General features: G+C 33.0%; 1 protein-coding gene and 1 pseudogene across 1 annotated transcript; both read left to right on the top strand.

Annotated features, from left to right (window-relative positions):
• Window positions 1–52: 52 nt before the first annotated feature.
• LOC123193172 lies at window positions 53–3,542 on the top strand (annotated as a pseudogene).
• Window positions 3,543–7,099: 3,557 nt separating this feature from the next.
• LOC123193542 (inactive protein RESTRICTED TEV MOVEMENT 2-like) lies at window positions 7,100–7,852 on the top strand. Its single transcript, XM_044606576.1, has one exon. It carries the CDS (start codon window positions 7,136–7,138, stop codon window positions 7,727–7,729), a length of 594 nt encoding a protein of 197 aa, XP_044462511.1. The 5' UTR covers window positions 7,100–7,135; the 3' UTR covers window positions 7,730–7,852.
• Window positions 7,853–18,170: the final 10,318 nt, after the last annotated feature.

The following is an 18,170-nucleotide window of genomic DNA, read 5'->3' as shown; positions in this document are numbered from 1 at the left end:
AATTCAAGAACTTTCATCAGTATTTGCTTAATTATATACGAACTTCAAGAATATGGCTAAGAGACCACAATCTCCTATGTTTGATCATAAGCTTATAACGACCGACTGGACAGAAGACAAAGATAACCATTACTTAACTGTACATCTTCCTCGTAAGTTTTATTTTTAACCTTTTTTGTTGCTGTTTAGGGTTCCCTTACAATTACTAAATTCATTCATGCACATGCAAATTCCCGAATCATATGTTCTTCACTCAAAATTTTTAACTTGTATACCCAAAAGAATAAGAAAGTTTGATATGCAGAATTCACGAAGGAGAAAATAAGTATTAGATGCGCGTGTTCACCTGGCATAGTCCGAATTCAGGGAGAGCGGCAGGTTGCTGATAACAGATGGAGCCGATTCAACCAAGCTTACACGATTCCAAAAAATTGTATCCCAGATAAGGTTCAAGCAACTTGGCTAGAAGAAGATGAGATTGTATTAATCACAATGCCGAAGGAGATCGTGACTAAAAAATAATAAAATTATAAGGTGATTTATCAAATTTTGACTTGTTATTGTTTTTTTGTCTTCTTTTATTGATTCGATTGCTTGTTGTAAAATGGGCAGTGAATGTGGTAAGTGCAATTGAGATTTTGAGATGCTCGAAATAATGGTAAGGGTAGAATAGTTTACAACAGCTGCCAATTCCAGGCGTCCGATAAGTTCTAAAGTCATATTGCTTCAAAGTAATTCTGGTTGTGAGAATAGTTTTTAGACATATAAAATACTTTGGTTCTCGATTTCGGTAGGTACTTTAAACATGATATTTACCTATCTTACTATGTGTATCAGCAAAGAAAGAGAAAGTTTTGGAAAGCCATAATTACCATTGGACACTCGTCATTGCACAGCAAGTTTTGCAAGATGTTTAGCAGAATAAGTTGGATAAGATGTGATCACGCTGTTGATCTGTAACTTTTCAGTGAGCAATAAGTGTGGAAACAACTTTTCCCTTTATTTACTAGTTGCCTCTTTAAATGTTATGGTTATTTCATATATACTTCAGTTCAGTCAACTGTAAGAATTTTGGGTGGTTGAAGAAACTGATGTCAGAATCACTTGGGGATATTCTATGATATTTCCTGCTCACTGTTTGGACTTGTTCCCTTATTCTTGTCAGCTGGATGCTCTGATGGGAGCTGCGTTATCTGGGATTTTGAGACCAGAGAAATTGCAAAGGAGCTTCCGGATAAAGAATGTGCGCTGCCATAACAAGAGGCTGCTGGTCAAAGTATGGTCATCGTATTCTTGTCTCTGCTGCAGACAAATCGTTAACACTTTGGGATGTCCCTTAAGGGAGAAAGGATTACCCGCATTGTTCTGCAGCAAATCATACTGCAAGCTCGTCTAGATCCTGGTTCATCTACTCCATCTATCTGCTTGGCTTGCCACTCTCATCTGCTCCCATGGTTGTTGACTTAAATACAGGAGACACAAGAACACTCCAGTTACAGTTTCTGACATTAGTAATGGAGTTGCTCCTCCGTCCCGGAACAAATATTCAGAGGGAACTCCTCCCTTCACTCCTACTGCTGCATGGTTCAACAAGCATGGAGATCTTGTTTAAATGGGCAATTCCAAAGGGGAAATACTTATAATAGATTACAATAGCAATGAATTGTGTGCCTGGGTTCCTATTTCTGGGTGTGCTGTGATAAAAAATATAGTATTCAGCAGGAATGGGCAGTATCTCACAAATTTGAATGATCAGACTATCAGGATATATGACAATCTTCTGCCATTAAAAAATGTACTCGGAGCCCTTGATGACCTTGACAGGACTATTGATGAGACAGACAGTGTTGAGGAGCTGAAATTGGTTGGATCAAAGTGCTTGGCACTTTTCCGTGAGTTTCAAGATACCATCACCAAGATGCATTGGAAAGCCCCATGTTTCGGTGGTGATGGTGGGTGGGTAATTGGTGGTTCTGCAAGCAAAGGGGAACGCAAGATTTACATATGTGACAGGGCCCGGCACCTTGTGAAAATTCTTGAAGGTCCCAAGGAAGCATTGATAGATCTAGCATGGCATCCTGTTCATCCTATTATTGTTCCTGTTTCTTTGACTGGCTGGGTTTATATCTGGGCCAAAGATTATACTGAGAACTGGAGTGCGTTTGCCCCCGAATTTAAAGAGCTTGAGGAAAATGAAGAATACGTGGAACGCGAAGATGAATTTGATTTAATTCTTGAAACTGAAAAGGTAAACAAGTAAAAGAGATCAGCTGAGTAGATCTTTTGCTTCTTATCCATGTTTTTAAAAATGTTCATGCATCTGAATGCAGGTCAAGGAATCAGATGTTAACGAAGATGAAGAAGTTGACATTATGACGACCGATAAGGATTGGTGGTTCTTTGCCTGCCATTCCTTGCCACAAGCAGAGCTGTGCTTCTTGCCTGCCATTCCTTGCCCTGATGTTCCTGCACAGCAAGACAAGATTGGTGGGAGTTCTTCTAAGTTGATGGATCGCAATCATTCTGGATCCCCTCTTTCTGAAGAGGCTGGGCAAAATGGTCAAGTGGCAAACCATGCATCAAGTCCTCTTGAAGTAAACATTATACCAGTTAAAATTCTTTGAGATTGAGCTATATTCCTGGGATTTCTTTTTTTTTTTTTTATAGGAACAATCTAATTTTAGTGGTTCAACTTCATAGTTAGTTCATCGAATGACCAGGTTACTGTATTTCTCACTGTGGTTGAACCTCAACACTCGCTTACCACGTAAATCCACTAACCACAGTGTTTAGTAGAAAATTAAAAGAAATGTCATCTGTACATATGTATATATTTCCAAAAAAAAAAAAAAAGAAGAGGAAAAGAGAACTGTATAAACCTCAGTGTGAAAGTTTTTAATTAAAGCAGAAATTTCTGGCTTGGTTGACTCTTAGGTCAGGTGGGGAAATTTATGAGTATGTTAAAAAGAAATAGTGGAGGAAAGTTGGGAGATCATTCAGCCAAAAGCTGTACTTTCCCAAAAAATATTCCATTGCAGTGTTTCTTAGCCAATGGATAATTAAGTAGAGTTTTCATTCATGTTATAATGTGAGGATAACATTGGTTTTATTTGTTATGCCTGGTTTGCTCTTAGGAAGACAATTAAAATGGCAGTTTCGGATGAAGTTGAAAATCCCTTGCTAGCTCTGTTATTAGCAAGAGAGACGCAAACATAGATTTCAGTTTTGGTAAATTAGCACAATAGTATTCACTACTTGTTAGTTTAAATGGAAAATTCGTTTTTTCTGGATTTTCATTTGAACTTACTAGTTTCTTATGCTTTAATTTGAATTATTAAGTTATGATGGACAATTTTGCTGCAGAAGACACTGGAGGGACACACTTAAAAAGAAAACAGAAACCTTCAGAGGAGGGATTAGAGCTGCAGGCAGAGAAAGTCAGAAAACCTGTGAAAACTTCTGGTAGGTTGTCAAAAGTAAAATCTAAATCTAAATCTATGGTAGACCAGGATACCCATAATTCCTTTTTATTCTTTGATTAGGCTGAATGTAGTTTTTGTACTGATTTATATTTTAGTAGTTCATGTCTGTCCAAAATGTAAAATCAGGAAAGTCTTTAGACATTATGTTTGATATGTAGGCAAAACTGCATCCTGGAAAAAATTGTTTTGTGGAATTAGCTAAATGACAACTAAAGCAGGTGTAAATTATATGTTTTTTGGTAGAGTTTTACTAGTTTTTATCAATGTTTTTAAAATTGGACTGGTAATTGAACCAATTATCTTACTGATTCATGATTCGACAAGTTCAACCGAAGAATCAATCAGTTCAACTTATTATCAAATTAAAATTAAAAAAAATAAAAATTTTGGTCAAATCTGATCAAACCTAATTTTTGACCCGTTCATCTGGCCAATTTTGATTGGGTTTGATTGAGTAAATAACAAAATTGATTTTTTATATTAACCAGACCAGACTTGGAGCCAGTTTTAGGATTGGATTGAACTGGCCGATTCATTCCGGTTTTAAAATCGTTGGTTTTTACCATTGGATCGACATCCAAAAAAGTGACGGATTCTACACAAGGTTGATCCAAATCTACAAAATGAGAGGTAACCTTGCCCTGTTCCGCCATAAAAGTTGTAAATATGCAAACCGGTGATATGTTCTCCATTTTTGGAATAACCCTAAACTCATCTTTAGAACTTTTTCTTAATATATAGTATGACCTCAAAATGCTTTGTCCTACTGTTCTTTTCACTGATATAACTTTAAGCTAATTTAGTAGATGTATGATAGTAGGCCTCTTTCTCTGAATTTTCATTATATTATTCATCGATGAATTCATTCAAGATCAAGTATTGCCCTGTTGCATTCACTATTTCAAACTGCTACTATTTCAAAAGTCTTAGGTTTTGGTTTGATTATAAAAAAGTTCATTCACGTCTCTTTATGGTATAATTTCTTATTTTGCAATTGGAACATCTTGACGTAGTTAGGGTTCGTGTATCCTAGAACATAAAGGTGATGCTTGGCACTTGACATTGAATAACTTCATATTTTTAGATAATATGGATGTGGTAAGATCATTTGATGTAGAGCTAGCAATTTGCAACACGATTCATTAATTCAATGAGATACAAGTTAAGAAAGTGGTTTGGATTGAGTAATTTTGACATGACTATGAAACGGGTGTGTTCGGTTTACCACTCATAATTCGAACACGATTTGTATAAAATAGAAAAAAAATTGTAGGCAAATTTCAATATCACACAATCCAAATTCATACTCTGCCTCAATCATAATTCCAAAAGCAAAGTAGGAGCACACGGTGTGCCCCAACCTCTACCGACCAAGCTAGCCATCGGTGGACCGAAGCAACCCATCTCTAGCCAATCACCAAGCAAGTCATCTTGTGCAAGCAACATCATCCTCCCGGATGAGAGGTACAAATCTACCTCTTCTCTTCTTTTGAGATTTGTATTTTGTTTCTTCTTTAAATGTACAATAAAAGACATAATGACATGTTATTGTCTGTTTATAAATTTATATTTATTATTTATGTGCATAAAACTATTCTTAAATATATCCTAGAACAAATTAGAGCAATTTATACTAAAATTCTAGAACTAGACACATACAATTTTAAGATTTAAGGAATATCATTAGGTAATAAAATTTTAAGTCTTAATGCAATATCCGATTGGTTAGGAATTAATCTTATGTATTCATTTTGGCAAACATGAATAATTTGATTTGAGTCGAGTTGAGTGATTTTACGAAAAATTTTAATTTTAGTAGTTCTTCCTTCCACACAATGAGAGAGCAAATATGAGATTAAACTTCACATCCTTCACCTTTTTATGCTATGAGACTAAATGAACTACACTTATTTTTTTCAATTTAGATGCATTTTAAGTATGTATGATAGAGTAGATGTGAGATTAAGCTTCACATTATCTTTCAGGAAAAAGCTTTACAAAAATTAGAGTTGAAGCAATATTTAAAAGAGGTCAGGATTTAAAGAAAATCTAATTTGTACATTATGGCATTTTGGATATGTATAAGTGAAAAATACGTAAAACGTGTCGTATTATGTAAAATCCGACCAACTGAAATGAATTACATTAATGGATTGTGCTATGACACAACACAAGATGATTTGTTTCTAGCACAGGTTTAATGTGTTTGTGTATAACCTTGAATAAATATGAATAAAATTATAGTACAAATAAATTTTATAAATTTATCTATACAAACTAACATGTCAATGTGCAATTGAGTGATACGATCGTTATTTTTTCTTACATTTCAAAATTACTTAAATTGGATAAATTAATAAGATTTATTTGTATATTTAGCATTATTTAATAAACATAGCCTAAAAGAATTATTACAATGATACAGTGATTAGAACTTCCTGTATTTAAATGAATTGTAGAATTACTATTTTTTTAACAAAAAATCCCATCTAAGTTGGATTACCATTTTTTACAACTGTTTTTATAATCACTGAATCAGATAAATTATAAGTCTGATTTTGATATATTATCAAAAGAGATTTAAACTAATAGTTTCTTATACTTCTTTTTTTATACCTCAAGTTACCTCTTTTGTACTTGCAAAATTAATTTGTGCAACAATGAATATGCTCATTTTCTGCGCATCCTTCTTTCCTTTTCCTTTTTAGTGGGACTTGTGGACTTGCCCTAACTTGTGGAAATAATTATTCATTTCTAATACCCGACTCTTCCATCCTTTCAGGGTTCAGATTACAAGGCAAACAAAGAATTTGCTCTTTGTTTTTCCAACAAGTTTCTCAAAAAATGACAAACAGATTTCCTATTTCAAACCCATAAGATGAGACATGACAAAACCAAACCTTTCAACAAAGAATGGTGTAGTGTAATTGCTAAGAAACCAAAACCACCTTATAAATTATTTCCCAATATTAAAAGCACACCACACAACACATTGTCATAACTCTCATCCTGAAATTCATACAACAATCTGCTTAACCATCACTAAAGAAACCATCAAGCTACAACGATCATGGCTAACACATCACAAACTTGTGCATGTACTATCGATCCCAGACTTCTAAGTTATGAGGATTTTCATCCCTCGGCTCAGTTGAGTGAGGGCAAAGATAATTTTGTCTTAACTCTGCATCTCCCTGGTATATATATTCATTGTTATCGCTTACTCTTCATTATTTATTTTACTTTTAGGTTGTGTTTGGTTCAGGTAAAAAAAAAATCATTATCACAAAAATAAATTATTTTGAAGGTTAAACTATATTTAATAAAAATTAATATATTTAAATAATGATTAAATTTAGTGGGATATAATAAAAAATATTAAAGTACTATTTTATTTAAATATTTTTAAATATAATTATTTTAAAATATTTTTTATGTTACTTGTTATATTAATTTTAAAAAAATTAATAAAGATAAAATTGTAATAAAATATATATTTCATTGTTAATCTTTTAATAACTAAACTAGAGATAGTAATCAAATTATCTATATTGATAATAAAAAATTAACAAAATATTTTATTAGCTGATATATCATAAGTGTTATGGTGTTATTATTCAATTTGCACTTACGAATCAAATACAGGATTCTCGATGGAGCAATTGAGGGTCACGCGCGTGCGGGGATCTTACCAAATTCGGATAAAGGTCGAGCCACAAACTGCAATTTGCAAATGGCGCCGGTTCAATCAGATTTATACAATCCCACAGAATTGTAACCTTGATAAGATCGAGGCAAGGTTGCAAAATTCAGTTCTAACAATCACAATGCCAAAGAAGCCGCAGCCAGCTGTAGAGACGAAAAGCCAGGCAGAAACAATTAGCAAAGAATTGTCAATGACTCTGAGCGTAAAGGAAGGAATTAGCAAAGAAGGCACGGTTCGGAAGGGCGAAGATGAAACTTCACGGAAATTGCCACAAGTTGTTGAAATTGTTCTCTCACAGAGTGGTAGTCCAGAGAAAGAGAAGAATAATAAAGTCGTAACAATTTGTGGGGATGAAAGTATGATGGAAATGAAGAGAATAAAAGATGCAGCCATGAAGGCAGTGAAGGGATTGTTAATAGAGACTGAAGAAGAGAGGCAAACAAATAAGGTTGCTGTTGCTGTTGGTGTGGCAGCTCTTGTGGTTGTGGGAATTGGAGCTTATGTTGCCTTGAAAATTGGATCAAAAGCTACAAGTAATTAATCAATTAGCTTGTTCTTGAAATACCGAGAACTCTGTGTGTAATATTTGTTTGTAAACTATAAGGGCAGTAGCGTAATTAGAGCTTAAGGATGCATGGGTCATTTCATTTATAAGTGAGGGCAGTTTGGTAAACTTGATGGGCATGCATCTTTGTTGACCTAACTATATAAACATAATATTGGCCGACTAAAGCAGAGAGTGATGAGAGAATAGAGAGAAAAGTGAGGCGTGAGCTGCTGGTTTTTTCTTCTTCTCTGTTCTTGTGCGTCTTGTGCGTTTTGGCTGCTGTGTGGCTGTGTTTGCTCTCTGAGTTCGATGTGCGGTGTCTCTATGGTGAAGTCAGGTGCTCTTTGACTTTGTATTGTCGTGTATTTGCTTGTATATTGTTTTGATGTACAGTGAGAGATACGTGTGTTTGTATATTGTAAATCGAACTTGATATTAGTGGATTTGACTAGAGGAACACCTCTGCCTTGGATGTAGGATTTCGTTTACGAGATCCGAACCAAGTAAATCTTGTTATTCTATTTTTTCTTGTTTTCCGCATTTATATTGTTCAGATCGGATTATCTTTGGATTCGGAAATATAAATCTATAACAAGTGGTATCAGAGCCACAAAAGATCTTTCCGATCTGTGATCTTGTGACCTATTTTTGCTTCTTTTCCGTTTATATTCGGCTGCTTGTGTATATCTTGAGGCGTGTTTGGTTTTCATGCTTTGCAATATATTTTGGTGAAATATATGTGCTGTGTTTCTTGATATATGTGAATATTTTCAGAAAGATTGTGTTCTTGTTGTGAGTACTTTGCTTTCTTGGTACTGCTGTATTTTCTTTTGGTATTTGTAGGATTAAAGAAACTAAAAGAAAAAGAAAAAGAACATAATGGGGTCAACAAGGTTGGAAATAGAACAGTTTAATGGAAAAAATGATTTTAATATTTGGAGGAAAAAGATGAGGGCTATTTTGGTGCATCAAAGGTGTGCAAAGGCCTTGGAGGGTATAGATGCTTTACCTTCTGATATGACAGAATCTCAGAAGGCTGAGGTACTTGAAACTGCTTATAGCTTGCTTATTTTACATCTATCTGATAATGTTTTAAGACAAGTTGATGATGTTAGTACTGCTGCAAAATTATGGTTGAAGCTTGAATCTCTTTATATGACTAAATCTTTGACTAATAAAATATATTTGAAAGAGCAACTGTTTGGTTTTAAAATGGATCCAGGAAAGTCTTTAGAAGAAAACTTAGATGAGTTCAATAAAATTACTATTAATTTGGCTAATATAGAAGAGAAAATTTCTGATGAAAATCAAGCCATTATTATTTTGAACTCACTGCCTGAAACTTTTAAAGATGTAAAAGCTGCTATTAAATATGGTAGAGAGTCTCTTTCTTTAGAAGATGTCTTAGGGGCTCTTAAGTCAAAAGATTTAGAAATGAAGATAGAAAAGAAAACCATAGGTGAAGGCTTGCAAGTAAGAGGCAGAACTGAAAAGAAATTTCAACAAAAAGATAAAAGATTTAATAGATTTAAATCTAGGCCAAGAAGAGTTTGTTGGAATTGTCATAAAGAAGGCCACATGAAAAGAAACTGCCCTGAAAGAAAGAAACTGAATTTTCCTTCAAATAATGAAAAACATGAGTCTGTAAATCTACTTGATGGCTATGACAGTGCTGAAGTTTTAGTTTTAACTGAGGGGTTGTCTAGGGAAGAATGGGTTTTAGATTCAGGATGCACCTATCACATGACACCTAGAAAAGACTGGTTTATAGATCTAAAACAGATAAATGGGGGAAAAGTCTTAATGGGTAATGATGATGCATGTGAGGTAACAGGTATAGGTGCTATTAAACTAAAACTTGCTGATGGTTCTATTAAAATTCTCAATGATGTTAGATTAGTTCCTAAATTGAGAAGAAACCTAATATCTTTAGGTTTGTTGGATTCCAATGGTTATTCTTATAAATCTGAAAAGGGTGTGCTTAAAATAATGAGAGGTGCTTTAGTAGTAATGAGAGCTAAATTGATAAATGGGTTATACATTTTAGAGGGAACAGCTGTTAGTGACTCAATGTCTTCTAAACCTGATAAGGTGGATGAAACTATTTTGTGGCATAAAAGGCTAGGACACATTAGTTTCTTGGGTTTGCAAGAACTTGGTAAACAAAACTTGATTAATTCTAACAGAATTTCAGCATTAGAGTTTTGTGAGAATTGTGTTTTAGGGAAGTCACAAAGATTGAGGTTTACAGCTGCTACTCATAGATCAAAGAACATTCTTGATTATGTGCATTCAGATCTGTGGGGTTCTCCTCAGGTACCTAGTTCTCTGTCTAATGCTCTTTATTTTTTAACCTTTGTGGATGATTTTTCAAGAAGAGTTTGGGTTTATTTTTTAAAAACTAAAGATCAAGCTTTTGAGTTTTTTAAAAAATGGAAAACTCTTGTGGAAAATCAAACAAATAAGAAACTAAAAGTTTTAAGAACAGATAATGGTCTTGAATTTTGTAACAAACAGTTTACTGATTTTTGTAAACAATTTGGAATCTTGAGACATAGAACCTGTGCACACACTCCTCAGCAGAATGGTCTTGCTGAAAGAATGAATAAGACTATTCTGAACAAAGTAAGATGCATGTTAGCTAACTCAGGATTGAGTAAGAAATTCTGGGCTGAAGCAGTTGCTACTGCTTGTTATTTGATTAATAGATCACCTTCTTCTGCTATTAATTTTAAGACTCCTATTGAATTGTGGTCTGGTAAACCACCAAATTTAAATCACTTGAGACCTTTTGGATGCCTTGCCTATATCCATGTGAAACAAGATAAACTGAACCCTAGAGCCTTAAAGGTTGCCTTCTTAGGATACCCTACAGGGACTAAGGGTTATAAAGTTTGGTTAATTGATGAATTAAGATGTGTGGTTAGCAGGGATGTTGTGTTTAATGAATTTGCTTTTTATAAAGATTTGTTTATCTCTAACCAATTTCAGTCTAAACAGGTTCATATTGAGGTGGAGAATTCTGACTTGAGAAATTCAGCTAGTGTTGAGTCAAGTGATGGACCTGGTTTAGGCTCAGATCTAATTCATGCTTCAAAGTATGAAGATAGGGGTTTGAACCAGCAACCATCACAGAGTCAGAGTCAAAGTAGTTTAGACAGTGATTTTTCTGATTATCAATTGGCTAGAGATAGGACTAGAAGAGCTATTAAACTGCCATCTAAATATGCTCATGCAGATCTTATATCATATGCATTTAATATAGGTGATTGCATTGAATTGAATGATCCTTTAAATTTCAAACAAGCCTATATGAGTAAACACAAAAAGGAATGGTTAAATGCCATGCAAGCTGAAATTGATTCTCTGCATAAAAATAACACATGGATTCTTGTTAAAAGACCTGAAAATAAAAGGATTATAGGTTGTAAATGGGTTTTTAAAAGAAAACCTGCTGCTCCAGGCTTTGAAAATGGAAGGTTTAAGGCTAGAGTTGTTGCAAAGGGTTTTTCCCAAGTAGAAGGCATTGACTATCATGAGATTTTTTCACCTGTTGTTAAACATATATCAATAAGACTTATTTTATCTGCTGTGGTGTTATTTGATTTAGAACTTGAACAGCTAGATGTTACTACTGCCTTCCTTCATGGTAATCTAGAAGAGCAGATTTATATGAAGCAACCAGAGGGTTTTGAGAAACTTGGATCTGAAGATATGGTTTGCTTACTAAAAAGGTCATTATATGGCCTAAAACAGTCACCAAGACAATGGTATAAAAGGTTTGATGACTATATGCTCTCCATTGGCTTTTCTAGAAGTGAATTTGATAATTGTGTTTACTTTTGTAAAACTGAAACAGGCAGCTATGTTTACTTGTTGATATATGTGGATGATATGCTTATTGTTTCAAAGAAAATAAGTGATTTAACTAGGCTGAAAAAATTGTTAAAAGATGAATTTGAAATGAAAGATTTAGGACATGCAAAAAGAATCTTAGGAATGGATATTAATAGAGATAGAATTAAAGGTATTTTAACTTTGTCTCAATCTGAATATGTTAAAAAGGTTCTTGAATTGTATGGTATGCATGATGCTAAATCTGTGAATACTCCTATAGGTGCTCATTTCAAATTGATGTCTGTTTTGCATGATTTACCAACTGATGAATCTGAATATATGAAAAAGATTCCTTATGCAAATGTGGTAGGTAGCTTAATGTATGCTATGATAGGATCCAGGCCTGATATTGCTTATGCAATTAGTTTGGTGAGTAGGTTTATGGGAAAACCTTGTAAAGCACATTGGAATGCTGTGAAATGGGTATTAAGATACTTGAAAGGGTCATGTGATGTTGGTCTTGTATATACTGCATCTGATACTAACAGTTTACATGTTAAAGGATACTGTGATTCAGATTATGCTGCAGATTTAGACAAGAGGAGGTCTTTAAATGGCTATATTTTCACATTTGGTGATAATGTGATAAGCTGGAAGAGTTGTCTTCAACATATTGTTGCTTTGTCTACAACAGAAGCTGAATATGTTGCATTGACAGAGGCTACAAAAGAAGCTTTGTGGCTGAAAGGTATAACAGAATAGTTGGGACTGCATTGTGGTATTCCTGTGATCTATTGTGACTCACAAAGTGCAATACATCTGTCTAAAAATAGTGCTTTTCATGAGAGAACAAAGCATATAGATGTTAGGTTGCATTTTATAAGAGAAATTTTGTCTAGAGGTCAGGTAATTCTGGAGAAAATTGCTTCAGAGGTGAATCCTGCTGATATTTTGACAAAGATGGTTCCAATAAATAAGTTTAAGAGTGCCTTAGACTTATTGCAAATTGGAAAGTTGTGAGTCTGTCTTGCAGAGGTGTTTTTTTTGGCTAGTTAAATTCATGTTTGAGTCTTGTAGTTTTCAAACAAGGTGGAGTTTGTAATATTTGTTTGTAAACTATAAGGGCAGTAGCGTAATTAGAGCTTAAGGATGCATGGGTCATTTCATTTATAAGTGAGGGCAGTTTGGTAAACTTGCTGGGCATGCATCTTTGTTGACCTAACTATATAAACATAATATTGGCCGACTAAAGCAGAGAGTGATGAGAGAATAGAGAGAAAAGTGAGGCGTGAGCTGCTGGTTTTTTCTTCTTCTCTGTTCTTGTGCGTCTTGTGCGTTTTGGCTGCTGTGTGGCTGTGTTTGCTCTCTGAGTTCGATGTGCGGTGTCTCTACGGTGAAGTCAGGTGCTCTTTGACTTTGTATTGCCGTGTATTTGCTTGTATATTGTTTTGATGTACAGTGAGAGATACGTGTGTTTGTATATTGTAAATCGAACTTGATATTAGTGGATTTGACTAGAGAAACACCTCTGCCTTGGATGTAGGATTTCGTTTACGAGATCCGAACCAAGTAAATCTTGTTATTCTATTTTTTCCTGTTTTCCGCATTTATATTGTTCGGATCGGATTATCTTTGGGTTCGGAAATATAAATCTATAACACTGTGATTGATTAACTTGTATTTATGTTTTAAAAGTGAATAAAATTTAGAAATAAACATTCCTTTCTTGACAATATTTCATATTTGGAATTTCTATGAATAATTTCTTGGGAAAATTTTAATGACTTTCACTTTAGTTTGACAATATTTCATATTTTACAAAGTTTTGACGGCATAATCTTCTAAACATTCCTTTCTCTGGATGAGGCAAAGAAAGATTCTTTAATTAGGTTATCCAAGATTCTTGGAAAACTCCTTTCACGTGTTTCAATTTTGCCAAAAGCTTTCTCTAATAAAACATTTCTTTTCAGGGAAAAAAAAAAATCCAATTCAACCTTCTTTGTTTTTTTTTTTTTTTGGATGATCCATCTAAATAAGTTTCGCATATACCTTCACAACTAATATGAATTCAAGTTTCTTCTGATGATATATCAAGATCAAATTTTTAATTTACCTGATTTAATAATTATAAGATTACTTATAAAACCCGTGACTTATTCTATTTGATGTGAAAGTATAAATTTTTTAAAAATAATAAAATAATAAAAAATTCCAATAGATAATTCTCATTTTAAAAATATTACAAACAATTCTTTAAATTTAAAAATTTTTTAAATACATCTTTATCACTTCATCATTTTTCTAAAAAAGTATATTAATTCATATTGTTAGATCTATTCACCGTATCATACCATTTTTATACATTCTTATGATGTATCATTTTCTAACTATATTATATCATATCTTATAATATGTTTTTATGTATCGTATAATATATATATAGTATATTATAGATAGGTGCAACCATGTTCTCGACCCCTCTAATAATAAATTCCATATTGTTTTAATTTGAACTTGGCCCTCTAACTTGAATCAATAAAATTATATACATAATTTTATATACAAACAATAATATTACATCATATGATTAAGTATTATTTTAACTTTAATTTAAAACTATTCAATTATATAGTAATATGTTACTGTTTAGGTATATATTATCAATAAAACTATGTGTACTTACTTTAAGTATATACATATGTATGCGTCATAACATAATTAAGTGATTTTAAATTAAAAATAAAATAATACCTAATCATATGACAATGTGTATAAGTATATATAATTATATATTCAAAATAAATATATATAATATTGTTTATATATTATCATCTTGAATACCCTATACATATATTTGAATAGTGATGGTCTTATCCAAAAGGTAACCCCATGATAGTTACAATTAGACACGTCAATTGGGCCAAGCCAAATGGAGGCCCAACCCGAAGCACAAAAAAAGCCTGAGCATGATAAAGCCGGCTTGACACTGTAAAGTGTCAGGCCAAGCCCATGGGCCTATCAAGTCGGGCTTAGGGCTTTAATATTAGGCCCATGGGCTAGCCCGACTTGACACTGTTTATAAAATAAATTTTTTCTTTTTTTTTTCTGGGCGGCATAAGCAAAAGGCAGCAGAAGCAGAGCAGAAGTAGATTTATGCTTCTACCACTTGGCAGAAGGGTAGATTGGCCTCTGCATAATTTTTTTTAATTAATTTATTTTTTTAAATAAATCTATTCTATTTTCCTTTATTTTCACTTTTATTTATAAATTTTTTAATCTCTCAATTTCAATTATTTCATTATATTTTCAATCTCATTAACTCTCTTTCAAAAAATATCTAAATTCGTAAATAATAATTCTTTATATTTACAATTTCATTTTTATTTTAATTTTGCCATTACAAAATATTATAAAATATTTAAATTCACAAATAATAATTATTTATCATTGAAGAATTCAGATATTTAAATATAGAAGATGAGTAGATAAATGTTATATAGTAGATATATTTTATTTATGTTTTGTAATTTATACCGTATGTAAATTAATTTATTTGTACTATGTTATCAATTTATAATATTTTTCATCATATAATCACGATATTCCTCCTCCACAAGTGAGGGATTATAAATAAAATATTCGTGATTTTGTTATCGGTTTTAATAATTGAAAAAATTCATGTTAAATTTTTTTTTAAAAATTGATTAAATGGGTCGGGCCGGCCCAATTAAAGCCTAACCCGGCCCAACACAATTAAAACCCAGCACAGCCCGATTAAGGCCCGGCCTTGGGCCTTTATATTTCAATGGGTCGGCTCGGCCCGAAGGCCCATTGTTGTTTAGGCCTTAGGCATGGCCCATTAGCCCAATGGGTAGAGCTGGAGCTAGCCCGACCTGGCCCATTGACATCTCTAGTTACAATCAATAATATCACTTTCACAAATAATTTGTTTTCTTGATTAATTCATGCAGCAATTAAAATACCCATTTTCTTTGTCTTTCTTTCTCTCTTTCCATTTCTTCGCTGAAATCTTCGTTAATGCAAACAGGCCCGGCCCGCCCTGCCCCCGAATACTTCTGGGCAAACAAAGAATTTGCCCTTTATTTGTACAAGAAGTATTTATTGCTCATAAAATGAACAAAGGATTTCCTATTTGGGAAATTAATTAAAATAAGCAAAAATCTATTCGTTTATACGTTTTTAGGCTAACGTAAAAAAGTTTTACCAATTTAAGTAAACAATAATTTTTTTACCCATTTTACCCTTATGTTGAAAAACCAAGTAAAACCAAAAGTGAACCACTTTGAAAGTTAATTTTGCCGAAAACAGAAATCTGAAAATACAGAGTAAAAATCACCGACGAATATCCTAAAAGTAGTAAAAGCAGCAAAATATATAAAAACGGCAATATATCAACAATGGCTTCACAGGTTAGTTATCATTTGTATTTATTTATTTGGTTTATATAATCCTCATCGATCGGGTGTAAATAATCTATTATGGGTAGGGTTTGATGTTGGGATGTTATTGATTAGATGAAAAAAAAAATTTTTCTAAGAATGTGTGTCGATTGTGGTGGTTACAGTGGTGGCTAGGGTTTTTACAGTGGAACTTTAAATCTGTCGAATTATGTATATGGATGTTTTGAATGGTATACAATGACATAGTTTCGATGTTAATGGATGCTTGAAAATGTGGCCGTCGAAAGCCGAAAGTCTCGCAAATTTACAGCACTACACAAACCTCGTAGAGTGCACAAACCTCGCAAAACTGCGCAAACCTCACAAACTGCGCAAAGCACACAAATTGCACAAAGTACGCAAACACAACACTAACCACACTAACTGCGCAAAGTCGCGCAAAATAACATAATGAATGGTTAAAATGAAGATTTTTCCCTGATATAATAATATATAGTGTTCAACAATGTAACATCACTTTTAATTTTTTACTCAATACTCACGAGATTGAAAGTAAAATGCCACACAAATTATTAAATTTTAATTAAACATACATCCCTTCCCTAAAAACCCTGCATAAAGAAATCAGTAATTATATATATATGAATAGTCTTTGATAACCTCATCATCATCCGTATATCAAAATCATCCTTCAACACATACAGTAAATCACTATAGGTGGTCAGATTTTACATGTAAATTTTTACAATATTGTAACTTTGATTAATGTCCAAACGAGAACATACTGCTTCTACAAATCCATCAAAATTTATTTTTTTATTAATTGATACAAATGTTTGAACTCTACCAACGTATTTCAAACTATTATCACTTTTGTTAACCCAATGTCCACTATATCCAAGCAAATATATTAGCTTATCCATATCTCCTGCACAAAAGAAATTTAAAAAAGATAAGTAACCATGCAAACGCAAACACACAATTTACGAGAAATTTATTGCGATTTTCATTTTTACTTAGATCTGGGTAACAAAATTATTGAATGCACAAATATAAATAACCCTAAAAAGATTCAAGTACTCAGAGGTGCTAATTACAGTTTTTAACTTTTTATCTCTAGAAAAGTTATTAGCTTTATAGTTTTCTGGATATAGATTACTATTTATATAAAGGAAACGCAAAAGAAATTTATTTGATATATGATGATGATGAATAACAAAGAGAGCACAGATAAAATATGTTATCGTTGGAGTATTGATAGAAGAAGAGCGTTAAGAGAGGAGATGATGGTGAAATAAGATGAAAATTACGTAATTAAATTAGTTACGTGAAATGAGAAGGGTGTATTATTGGAATAAAAATATTAATTTGCTTATAAAAGTAAAAAGTACTATAGTTGGCCTAAAAACGTTTAAACGGACAGATTTTTACTTATCTTAATTAATTTCTCTTCCTATTCAAACACCAACAAATAAAGACGTCACAAAACCCACCGACCCAACAAAGAATACTGTTATTCTTAAGAAACCACCACCAATCTCCTCAATATTGTCAACCATAAAAGCACAACACAAATTCAAGAACTTTCATCAGTATTTGCTTAATTATATACGAACTTCAAGATTATGGCTAAGAGACCACAATCTCCTATGTTTGATCATAGGCTTATAACGACCGACTGGACAGAAGACAAAGATAACCATTACTTAACTGTACATCTTCCTCGTAAGTTTTATTTTTAACCTTTTTGGTTGCCGTTTAGGGTTCCCTTACAATTACTAAATTCATTCATGCACATGCAAATTCCCGAATCATATGTTCTTCACTCAAAAGTTTTAACTTGTATACCCAAAAGAATAAGAAAGTTTGATAACCAGAATTCACGAAGGAGCAAATAAGTATTAAATGCGCGTGTTCACCTGGCATAGTCCGAATTCAGGGAGAGCGGCAGGTTGCTGATAACAGATGGAGCCGATTCAACCAAGCTTACACGATTCCAAAAAATTGTATCCCAGATAAGGTTCAAGCAACTTGGCTAGAAGAAGATGAGATTGTATTAATCACAATGCCGAAGGAGATCGTGACTAAAAAAGAATAAAATTATAAGGTGATTTATCAAATTTTTCCTTGGTATTGTTTTTTTGTCTTCTTTTATTGATTCGATTGCTTCTTGTAAA

The sequence above is a fragment of the Mangifera indica genome, chromosome 12 (genome assembly GCF_011075055.1).
Source record: "Mangifera indica cultivar Alphonso chromosome 12, CATAS_Mindica_2.1, whole genome shotgun sequence".
Classification (NCBI taxonomy): domain Eukaryota; kingdom Viridiplantae; phylum Streptophyta; class Magnoliopsida; order Sapindales; family Anacardiaceae; genus Mangifera; species Mangifera indica.
Note: the sequence above shows the minus strand (reverse complement) of the source record. Positions and strands in the feature narration are given on the sequence as shown.

Excerpts from the sequence above, each read along its gene's own strand:
- LOC123193542 (XM_044606576.1), top strand. The coding sequence starts at position 7,136 with ATGGAGCAATTGAGGGTCACGCGCGTGCGGGGATCTTACCAAATTCGG.